This window comes from Trichomycterus rosablanca, chromosome 24, assembly GCF_030014385.1.
Source record: "Trichomycterus rosablanca isolate fTriRos1 chromosome 24, fTriRos1.hap1, whole genome shotgun sequence".
NCBI lineage: Eukaryota > Metazoa > Chordata > Actinopteri > Siluriformes > Trichomycteridae > Trichomycterus > Trichomycterus rosablanca.
In genome coordinates this window covers 10,225,859-10,237,933 of record NC_086011.1, presented here as the reverse complement: position 1 = coordinate 10,237,933, position 12,075 = coordinate 10,225,859, and the positions used below count along the sequence as shown (strand labels likewise).

Below are 12,075 nucleotides of genomic sequence, written 5' to 3'. Positions count from 1 at the left end.
AACTATTTAAAAACTCCAGCAGCGCTGCTGTGCCTGATCCACTTATACCAGCACAACACACACTAACACACCACCACCATGTCAGTGTCACTGCAGTGCTAAGAATGATCCACCAGCTAACACACCACACGCTCTGTGGGGGTCCTGACCATTAAACAGGGTGAAAGCAGGTTAAAAAGGTACAAAGTGTTTCTATATGGTAAGTGGAGCTGATAAAATAGACAGTAAGTGTAGAAACAAGGAGGTGGTTTTAATGTTATGGCTGATCAGTGTATGTACATAGGTCATAGTCAGTGTAAAAAAGGAAAAGTCAAAGCCAAAAGAGTTGTGTTTGTAGAATATTTACTGCATGCCGATAAGGAGAAAATGCTTTACAATGCTACAGTTGACTGTGCTTTTGTCATTCATTCTTAAATTAAGACCGCAAACCACAGAGAATAAACAATCTGGTCAATGGCTTTTCACATCCCAATCAGCAGCAGTAAACATTAAGAGGCTTGGATAGATACTGCATCATCAATACAGATTTAAAAAAAAAAAAAAAAAAAAACACCTACTTGGCCGAATTGGACACCACTGGGTGTTGGCATTGTTCATCAACAACAACAACAAATAACATACTAGTACAGGAGTATACAAATATGTTCAGAACTTCTACATCTACATTAAACTTGCATTAGAGAAAAACTAGGGCAGCACAATTTGGTCACACCCACACATCGTCAGATGAATAAAAAATGAGTAATGCGTACAAGTGGTTAATATGGTGTTAAAATGAGAATGGGTTTTTTTTCCCTTAATGCTTGCACAATTTTCTATTAGCTAGTTATATTTCCACCTGTATAAGTTTTGCTTTCTAGACGACGGGCATGTTCTGTTTCTGTTATACAACATGCTGAGTGCTTGGGTTTTGGTTCAATTTCTTGTAATTTCTTTGAAGATGTAGTAGATGGGCTAATGAAAGCATGTGAGATGATAAGCTTAAACCACTGACTGCACTCAGTGCTTTTTTTCTTTGTTGCTTTGACTAAAAGCAAAGAGTAAAAAAAAAACCAAAAAAAAACTGTGGACTGTTTTTCACCACAGACGCCACATAAATTAATAAAATAAAATAAAAAAATAAAAAAAAAAATAAAAAAAAGAGAGAGTACTCAGTGGTCGCTGAAATCTCAACGGTTTTCACTAATTTAGGATTGTGTTTACAATACAATTGAGCAATTTGTGGATTGGAGCTTCCAGTTCTGACCGTTCTTGTAGTTTGGGGTTGCGTTTATCAGTAAATTGAATGATGACTCAGATGGGTAAGGCTCCAAACCAGAACATTGGCGGTGTAACCACATACTACTCAGTCAGTCCCCCTCACGTGAGAACATCTAGTGATGTCTCATAGCTTTGTGGCAGGATATCCCTTCATATGAATAGCTTATTTGAAGACTGGTGCTTATTCAAAGAACTAAGCTGCATGAACTTATCAGGATGTCTAAATAAATACGTAGAATTTTATTAACATCGCCTTCTGCTGGTCACATTACAGACATGACCCTGCAAGACATTTACTCCACCACAATTTTCTTAAACAACAGTCACCAGTGCCTCCAGTTTCCAATGCAGTGCAAAAACATGAACTGTTACAGAAAGCATGATGAGAAAATAAATAAAACAGGAGTACATCTGGGGAACTAATCTCACAAAAGGTATTTCTAAACAAAAGTAACATGTATTTTGTATACACCGATTAAACATAACATTATGACCACCTTCCTAATATTGTGTTGGTCCCCCTTTTGCTGCCAAAACAGCCCTGGACTCCACTAGACCCCTGAAAACGTGCTGTGGTATCTGGCACCAAGATGTCAGCAGCAGATCCTTTAACTCCTGTAAGTTGTGAGGTGGGGCCTCCATGGATCAGACTTGTCTGTTCAGCACATCCCACAAATGCTTGATTGGATTGAGATCTGGGGAATTTGGAGGCCAAGTCAACACCTCAAACTCGTTGTTGTGCTCCTCAAACCATTCCTGAACCATTTTTGCTCTGTGGCAGGGCGTATTATTCTGCTGAAAGAGGCCACAGCCATCAGGGAATAGCGTTTCTATGAAAGGGTGTACATGGTCTGCAACAATGCTTAGGTAGGTGGTATGTATCAAGGTAACATCCACATGGATGGCAGGACCCAAGGTTTCACAGCAGAACATTGCCCAAAGCATCGCACTGCCTCCGCCGGCTTGCCTTTTTCCCATAGTGCATCCTGGTGCCATGTGTTCCCCAGGTAAGCAACGCACAGGCACCCGGCCATCCACGTGATGTAAAAGAAAACATGATTCATCAGACCAGACCACTTTCTCCAATTGCTCCATGGTCCAGTTCAGATGCTCACGTGCCCATTGTTGGCACTTTCGGCGGTGGACAGGAGTCAGCATGGGCACCCTGACTGGTCTGTGGCTATGTGATGAACTGTGTATTCTGACACCTTTCTATGTCTGTTTCACCTTACTGTTTGAGCTACAGTCTGTTGGATCGGACCCCACGTGCATCAATGAGCCTTGGCCACCGTTTCTTCCTTGGACCACTTTTGATAGATACTGACCACTACAGACCGGGAACACCCCACAAGAGCTGCAGTTTTGGAGATGCTCTGACCCAGTTGTCTAGCCATCTCAATTCAGCCCTTGGTCAAATCGCTCATATCCTTACGCTTGGCCATTTTTCCTGCTTTTAACACACACAACTTTGAGGATAAAATGTTCACTTGCTGCCTAATATATCCCACCCACTAACACGTGTCAGGATGAAGAGATAATCAGTGTTATTCACTTCACCAGTCAGTGGTCATAATGTTATGCCTAGTCGGTGTATAGCTAACTGATATAACGTGCAGACACCAATATTTATTAGGGTCTTAAACACTCTGAATTTGAATGTGTGTGCATTGTTTGAATTTACAGAGACACAGACATCCTAGAAAGAGAGGAAAAGATCCACTGCATTATCTTGTCACCATTAACTGTCATTTTTGTTAGACCAGTGTAATAAATGAAAAATGTTATTAATGTCACTAAGACTGAATGTACATCCATATCTCTACTAGTTAAAACCACTAAAACCAAGCACACAAACAGCCCTCTCAATCATTCGGTATTTACAGGTTGTATCACATGCCTATCCAGCATATACATACATGTGTATATTATTACATACACATACATAAAGGTTACCACATCAGACAACATGGTTATCTACATTCTGAGGCTGGGAAGTAGGTTCCCCTTAGTTCCATTAATCAGTTAGACCACATAACCATCAGGTTACAACAAATGTGTCCCAGGCACCTGCTAATTCTCATTCTCAAGTACCTTCAGCGCAAAAATGAAACCAGCCATACCAAAAATGAGTTAGTTTGGAAATGACGATCAGGTATCTGAATGATTCAATACTCAACAAATGAAATCACATTAATTTAAGCTTGTAGACAATACAGAATTATAACAAGACCTATGATGAGTTGTAACAATCCAGAATGAGAGTGGCACATTTACTCAGTGAGAAGCGTGGGCATGATGGTAGCAGACAAATCACTTACCATTCCATAACAATAAGTAAGCACTTGTTGCCCTTGTAGAGGTTCTCGTACACATCTATAATGCGCACGATGTGAAGGCAGGGAGACGCCCGCCAGTGCAGCTCCACCTCGCGTCTGGCTTTGGGACAGTCATGCAGAATCTACAACAGAGAAAATCACATCACTTGTAAGGATGCATACATTTAAAATAATGCTAGAAGAAAAAAAAAAGAATTACTATTCTACAGTGATTAAAGCTACAGTTTTTAATGACACTTTATAACATATAAAAATAAATAATTAAAACAACGAATGAAAAAGTATTTAGTCATTTTTGCTAACCACTTAATCCTGGCCAGGGTCATAGTAGAAACAGTGCGACCCAAAAACCCTTGACAGAGGACCGAAATCACACCCTTGACAGAGCACCAATTCATCACATTTTAGAACCACTAATTCACAATCTGTTTGTTTTGGAAAATTGGAAGTAACCAAGAAACCAACAACAAAAAAAACCTAAGCAACCATGACCGGGGAAAAGGTTCAAATCTAGGGCCTCAGAACCTCTTTTGCTTAACAGTCATTTATGGGCGGGCGGACGGACGGACGGACGGACGGACGGACAGAGATAGATAGATAGATAGATAGATAGATAGATAGATAGATAGATAGATAGATAGATAGACAGATTTAGATTAGATAGATAAAGTCAGATTAGATAGGTAGATAAAGTCAGATTAGATAGATAGATAAGTAGCTATATACATATATAAATTATAACTATAGCTATTTACAAATATGGTATTATGGTATTAAACTATATACACTACAGCATTGCATCTTTCATTTGAAAGCAAGATCTGAGCCACCTTTAAAACATTAAAATGAATCATTTCTCGGAATCTGGCACCTCAAAACCTTTACAATTTGAGTTTTACAACAGCACATCCAGTTACATTAAGGGAATTAAGCAGTCAGTACAGCAGCTACTCCAAAGTAGATCTGAACTCTGTAAAACTGCAGAGAACTAGATATAAATATTTGTCTGTCACAGCAAGAAGGTCCTGGGTTGGATTCCCAGCTGGGGCGGTTCAGGTTATTTTCTGTGTGGAGTTTGCATGTTCTCCTCGCGTCTGTGTGGGTTTCCTCGCACAGTCCAAAGACTTGCAAAGTGAGGTGAATTGGAGATGCAAAATTGTCCATGACTGTGTTTGACACTGAACTTGTGAACTGGTGAATCTTGTGTAATGAGTAACTACCGTTTCTGTCAAGAGTGTAACCAAGGTGTGTAAAACATGACATTAAAATCCTAAAAAATAAATAAATATTGGTCTGTCCCAAATATAGTGTGAGGACAAAAAAATTAAAGAGGATAGAATTGTACTAGCAGTGGTTGATACTTGCATTACAAAGGTGCACACACATTTATAAATAAAACATGATATAATATTTCACTTTTATTGCTCACCACTAACACCTGTTTTTCCACTATAATGTTTTTGCAGTATGCGTAACAGGAAAAGGAAGTTTAGAAAAAAAAAAGACACAAACAATACAAAAACAAAATATTTAATTAAGTAAAAACATTGACTTTTTGTTTACAAAACAAGTCGCAAGCAAATTAAAAATTTAAGTTTAAAATAAGTGTAAACATTTAATTTTTAAAAAGAAAGTGGAATGTGGTATGGGGTAGTGGTTGCCTAGTGGCTTTCAATAGGATGTTTGTTTGTTTATTAGAATTTTAATGTCATTACGGCCCGATGCTTTAATTTGACCGGCCCCTTTAACCACAGCAGCAACACATGTTGTCTGGCCACTGTTCATCTTCGAACTCACAGTATTATAACGGGGAAAAAAATAACAAAGGAGTCTCAACGGTCCATACGGCAACGATCCAATGGGTGGCGCTCCAAGCATGAGGGGAGTGATTGGCGCATCAATAGAGACATGAGTGACCGCAGCCACTGTGGGATTTCGTTATGAAAATCCTTGTGTCCTGTGTTAATTTCATTAAAGCTAATGCTCTTAACTACAGGCAGTTTCAGGAATTCTTGTCTGAGCTGAAGATGTGCTTTACTGAGATCCGCTGGCTGAGTCGGGGCGAGTTTTGAAATGTTTTAACGTCCAGCTCCCGGAGATCAACACATTTATGCATCCAAAATCAAAACTCAAGCACATTGTTTAATTTTTATGCTTCTCTTTCCATCGTGAGCTCCCCGATCTCAATAAAACATGCACTCAAAGTAACTACCGTTTTCGGGAGCATCTGCATCTGTGTGCAAACTTTTTCGAAGTTGAAACACCTTAAATCTCCAACCAGATCCAGACTCACTGATCAACATTTATTAGCTATTATGACTGGCAGTAACAAATATGGAACCTGACACTTACTGTCGTCAGGCAAAAGCAGGCTCACAGTTCACACAGATTTTTTTAAGGAAACACTGTATGAGGTAGGATAATGGAAATTATTAAAATTTCTGCATTATCATTATGAACTACAATTATACAAAGCCCAGACAATACATCCAGTATACATAGTAAATAGCTTTTTTGGGTGTGTTTACTATTTCACCTGCGGTCCGGGGCCAGTGATAGCTCAGTGGTTAAGGTACTGGACTAGTAAACAGAAGGTTGCCGGTTCAAGCCCTGCCACCACCAAGTTGCCACTGTTGGGTCCCTGAGCAAGGCCCTTAACCCTCAATTGCTCATCGTGTTCTGCTCATTGTGTAAGTCGCTTTGGATAAAAGCGTCTGCTAAATGCTGAAAATGTAAATGTCCGGCCCCCCCGAAACACTGAAGAACAGTAATCTGGCCCTTCGGTTAAAAAGTTTGAGGAGCCCTGTTTTACACTTTGGTTACATTCATGACAGGAACGGTAGTTACTCATTACACAAGGTTAATCAGTTCACAAGGTTATATCGCACACAGTCATGGATAATTTAGTGTCTCCAATTCACCTCACGTGCATGTCTTTGGACTGTGGGAGGAAACTGGACCACCAGGAGGAAACCCAGGTAGACACCGGGAGAACATGCAAACTCCACACAGAAAGGACCCGGACCGCCCCACCTGAGGATCCAACCCAGGATCTTCTTGCTGTGAGGCGACAGTGCTACCCACTTAGCCACCGTGCCGCCCGGCTTTCAAAAGGAAAGTACTGGGTTTCAATTCTTGCTTTGCCAAGGAGCCACTGTTGGACCCCTGAGCAAGGCCTAAACCCTTAATGCCTGACCCTGCACTTTTGCAAACAAAATGAGTAGTCAAAAAGACTTAAGACAATCCATCTGCCCTAGATCACCATCATCATCATCATCATCATGTCACCAAGAACACAAAACAGTCAAAACAGTGTGTGATTAACATTTTTTCCTACTATGGCCGAACTCTGGACTGTTGCTGGAAATTTGCACATTTACATACATTTTGCTGATTATATCACATTATATAAAAATGTGACTGCTGGAAATCCCAGCTGCGGGTACAACACAAAGGCAGTGTAAAACTCACTTCCGGCTGAATTAAACTGAAACGAGAAATCCACTTGCTACTGCTGCGACAGTTCAATAATACGGAGCTTTGGCTCCCCCTGCAGGAAGCGCCTTTTTATTACACTGTATCCACTTTTCTCCAAAGCTTAAATTTCTAATTGCTAATTAATGCATCACAATAAATCCAAATGAACTGCAATCCAATTTAATCTAAAGCACAATGTTTTCTTTATTAGTGTTTTTAATCCAAACAATCATGGATGATTTAAAAACCCATGAAAAAAGGGAGGTATCCTAGTTACAGGGTTGTGTGAGTGTTTCAACAGTGTAACATGGCAAACCACAATTACTCCTGGAATTTATAACAGACATGGCATTAACTCTGATGTCAAGTTTAGCTTACCATGTGTCACTGAAGCACCTGGACACATCTCATCACAACTAAGCGGATTACCACAAGTGTGTCAGCAGCTAGTCTAGACAACCATGGTTGTATAAACTGAATAAATTCCAGATATCTTGACAGTAAGCCTGCAAATGAAGAGCCTAGACACCCTGCATACACATCACTCAGCAAGTTCATACATTCATGTGTTGTTACTATAGCAGGGTGTCCGATGCTTCGCCCACACTAACCAAATCCACTATTTTAAAAGCTAAACTTTAAGACTAAGCAACTTGTTGCAAAATACATTGATCAGCCATAACATTAAAACCACCTCCTTGTTTCTACACTCACTGTCCATTTTATTAGCTCCACTTACCATATAGAAGCACTTTGTAGTTCTACAATTACTGACTGTAGTCCATCTGTTTCTCTGCATGCTTTGTAACCCACCTTTCATGCTGCTCTTTAATGGTCAGGACTGTCCCAGGACCACTACAGAGTAAATATTACTTGGGTGGTGGATCATTCTCAGCTTTACAGTGACACTGACATGCTGGTGGTGTGTTAGTGTGTGTTGTGCTGGTATGAGTGGATCAGACACAGCAGCGCTGATGGAGTTTTTAAACACCTCACTGTCACTGCTGGACTGAGAATAGTCCACCAACCAAAAATATCCAGCCAACAGCGCCCCATGGGCAGCGTCCTGTGACCACTGATGAAGGTCTACAAGATGACCAACTCAAACAGCAGCAATAGACGAGCGATCGTCTCTGACTTTACATCTACATGGTGGACCCACTAGATAGGAGTATCTAATAGAGTGGACGGTAAGTGGACACGGTATTTAAAAACTCCAGCAGCACTGCTGTGTCTGATCCACTCATACCAGCACAAAATACACTAACACACAACCAGTGTCAGTGTCACTGCAGTGCTGAGAATGATCCACCACCTAAATAATACCTACTCTGTGGTGGTCCTGACCTTTGAAGAACAGGGTGAAAGCAGGCTAAAAAAGTATGTAGAGAAACAGATGGACTACAGTCAGTAATTGTAGAACTACAAAGTGCTTCTATATGGTAAGTGGAGCTGATAAAATGGACAGTGAGTGTAGAAACAAGGAGGTGGTTTTAATGTTATGGCTGATCAGTGTATTTAAATATTGTGCTTTACAATGAATAAATAACTATAAATACATTTTACAAAATGATCCCACCAGGGTGCATTTACTGCCTAAAAATCTTACAAATTAAAAGACCAATATACAATGTACTTACACAAATGTATTCATAATAAACAAAAACAGGTCTCAGTGTAGCAGCAACGCTATTACTTAAAACTACTAGTTAAGTAATAAACGTAATAAAAACTGATGAGAATTGTTTGCGTATAAAATTGTACACTATAGTAGTGATTTAGTTAGTATAACTATCTCTGCCAGACAACAGCAGAATACACAGGCTGTCCCTCACACTGACCAGCAGCCCAAACCCCCCCCCACACACACACAATATCTCAGAGATCTACTCCTCCACCTTTTCACTTTACATACTACACACATATAAATACACTGTATATATAGTCTTCCTGTATAGCTGTAATTTGTTATACTACTGTATAATGATAATAATAAGTCACTACATAGTCAATATTTTTATTTTATATTATTCGACACTTTTTTTTTTTTTTCCTTTAACTGTATTTACTCTGTTCTGAAGCTGCTGTAACTTTCGAATTTCCAAGAACCTTACTTATCCTATCCCATAAATACAAAATTTAAAACTCCACAGCCTGGTAGGATACAAATCTACTACCCCATGCATAAGCATACAACAGGTATGTTGGTGTACCACACCACACAGCAATTCATGACATGGCGTGGAAAGAATCTATCATTGACCTTCACATAAAATTTCAAATTCTTAAACACACAGCACGGTGTTCTTTTTCATGCCTGCCATTGAGTGTCTATTCTGACCAGGAGGAGGAGCCCATTAAATTTTTACAACTTGGACCATTTCATTACAGCAAAGGCGGCAGAATGCATGACCCATAGCTCACATTTTATACGAGTAGGCAAATAAAGTCATTACCAACCGGTAAGTGAATTTAACTAAAGATGCAATCAATTACCTGTCAGTAAAAGAAAACAACAAATACATTAATTAATGGTAATACTTAAATAAACTTTGAGACTGAAAGACACTATATAAATAACGACATAATATAAATAGACACCGTATAAATATAAGATTTACACAGAAATGCACACTTTGCATCTGCTCATTGCTCTAAGGTTGCAAATTTTTTGCCAATTTCTTTATAACAAATGACCAAGTCACTAATTGTCAGTTAACACACAACCCTCCAAAATACTCAGTAAAAAAAAAAAAAAAAAAGAAATAATACTTTTCCTGACATCAATGCAAATAATATGACTAAAGTTTTACCTTCAAATGGGCATGACGCAAAATATCCACATGTTTAACATTAGTCAGACTCCATATTGACATAAAATAGTTTCCATTTGCAAGTTTGATGGTTTAAGTGATAAACAGTTTTCTGGCATACAGGTTTTCCTGTTCAAATTGGAACAGCAGCACACTCTCTGAGAGGGATCACAAAGCAAACAGAACAGAGATTGAGTCACATTTTAGCAATGGTCAATCTGCAAACACACGACTGCTTGTTGTGTGTAAGAGATCAAACTCACCTGTTGGAAATGGATTTGAACGTCATTCTTTTATGGACAGCATTAACTAAACAATCATTATTACTATTACTTATTCACTTATTAAGCTAAGGAGAGCGTCCAAATAAAGTTATTTTTTTTGTTTAAAAAATCCGACACAGACCAAAAGACTATAATAAAAGTACCGTGATATACCGTGATACTGTCCAAAATCTTAAAAAATACCGTGTTACTAATTTTGGTCATACCGCCCAGCCCTAGTAGCCATAGATGGGATGGATAAATATTATACAACTTTATTTAACAAATTTCTTTCTTTTAGAAATTAGAAACTTTAATCCTGCATGGAGTTATTAGACACCTGCTATTGCACTTGTAACATATTGTCCCAACTATATGCCTTAAACCAATGGTTCTCACCCTGGGGCAGATGCCCCCTATGGGGCCTCAGTAAGCCTAGTGAGGGGTCCTGTTGCATTGAACTGAAAAGAGTAAAACAGAATCACACATGGTGGGACGGGAAAATCAATAGGCTATTACCATGTGGAAGACTTCTCATGATGTCACAGAGACCTCTTTTAAACTGCCAATAGCATACATTGGGTCTTTGAGAATGGACACATTATTGATTTAACCACCACAAAAGGTCAACAGAAGAAGACTAAGAAAAATTCAGATTCAGTTGCTGAAGCAGACCCAGGTAAGGAAGCTCCATCACCAGTTCATCAGAAGAAAACCCACATCAACCATTTATTTATTAGGATTTTAATGTCATGTTTTACACACTTTGGTTACATTTAGGACAGACATGGTAGTTACTCGTTACACAAGGTTAATCAGTTCACAAGTTTATTGGTTAACAATTTACTATCTCCAATTCACCTTACTTGCATGTCTTTAGACTGGGAGGAAACCGGAGCTCCTGGAGGAAACCCACGCAGATGCGTGTAGAACATGCAAACTCCACACAGAAAGGACCTGAACCGCCCACCTAGGGATCGAACCCAGGACCTTCTTGCTGTGAGGCGACAGTGTGACTCACTACATAAACCATCATTCAAATTCTATCCATCCATCCATCCATCCATCCTTTAACGCCATGTTTACTCTTGTGAGTTACATTCACAGCAGAAAAGGTTTATGTGGGTGCTTTGTATCCGTTAGGTAGTCTCTGATATTATATGTGTATCAAAAAACTTAGGTGTGTTCAAAAGATTTTCTGTTTTTCCAAGGTTAAAATTTTTTTTTTTTTATTGTTCCAGATACAGAGATTTTTTGTCTTTCCCTTTGGTATTTAGGGCACTCAGTATGTGTTTAATTGTGATGGGTAATTGGCAGGGTTGAGTAAAAAAAAAACCCAATCTTGTCAAAAGTGTAAGAATAATATTATAACCCAGATAAGGGGGTCACAGGGGGGTCTAAGAGAACAAAAAGGTTAAGAACCTCTGCCCTAAACTGCTGAAGCAGCTTACATTTAAGTTTCCATTTAATTTCCCTTTTAAATATGAAAATGTCCATCATATTTTTCTGTTGATACTTCAGATAAAACTGAGGATTAATGAAACAACATGATTATGGTTTGTTTGAAATGTGATTAGAGTTAAGCAGTTGGGTAATTAAGAGAGTTAAATGTCAATTAAATGTTGATCTAATAGAAGAAGTTCTAATCTGGTAAAAATTTTAACATTTTAGTATAGTGTTTTCTACTTTTATTTTTGACTTGTTTACGGATTTTAATGGGCGGCATGGTAGTCTCACAGCAAGAAGGTCCCCAGGTGGGGCGGTCCGGGTCCTTTCTGTGCAGAGTTTGCATGTTCTCCCCGTGTCTGCGTGGGTTGCTCTGGTATCCTCCCACAGTCCAAAAACATGCAGCCAGGCTAACTGGAGACACTGAATCGTCCAATAGGTACCAAGCTGCTAGATGCATAAACCAGTGCCATTGTAGTG

The 12,075-nt window shown here is 39.1% G+C and overlaps 1 protein-coding gene across 1 annotated transcript in view; it reads right to left on the bottom strand.

Annotated features, from left to right (window-relative positions):
- The window catches only part of mapkapk2a (MAPK activated protein kinase 2a), a 70,356-nt gene that overhangs the window by 21,757 nt on the left and 36,524 nt on the right, over window positions 1-12,075 (bottom strand). Inside the window, exon 2 of the mRNA XM_062986837.1 lies at window positions 3,579-3,718. Coding sequence (XP_062842907.1) covers window positions 3,579-3,718 — 140 coding nt within the window. The remainder of the gene's footprint in view (window positions 1-3,578; window positions 3,719-12,075) is intronic.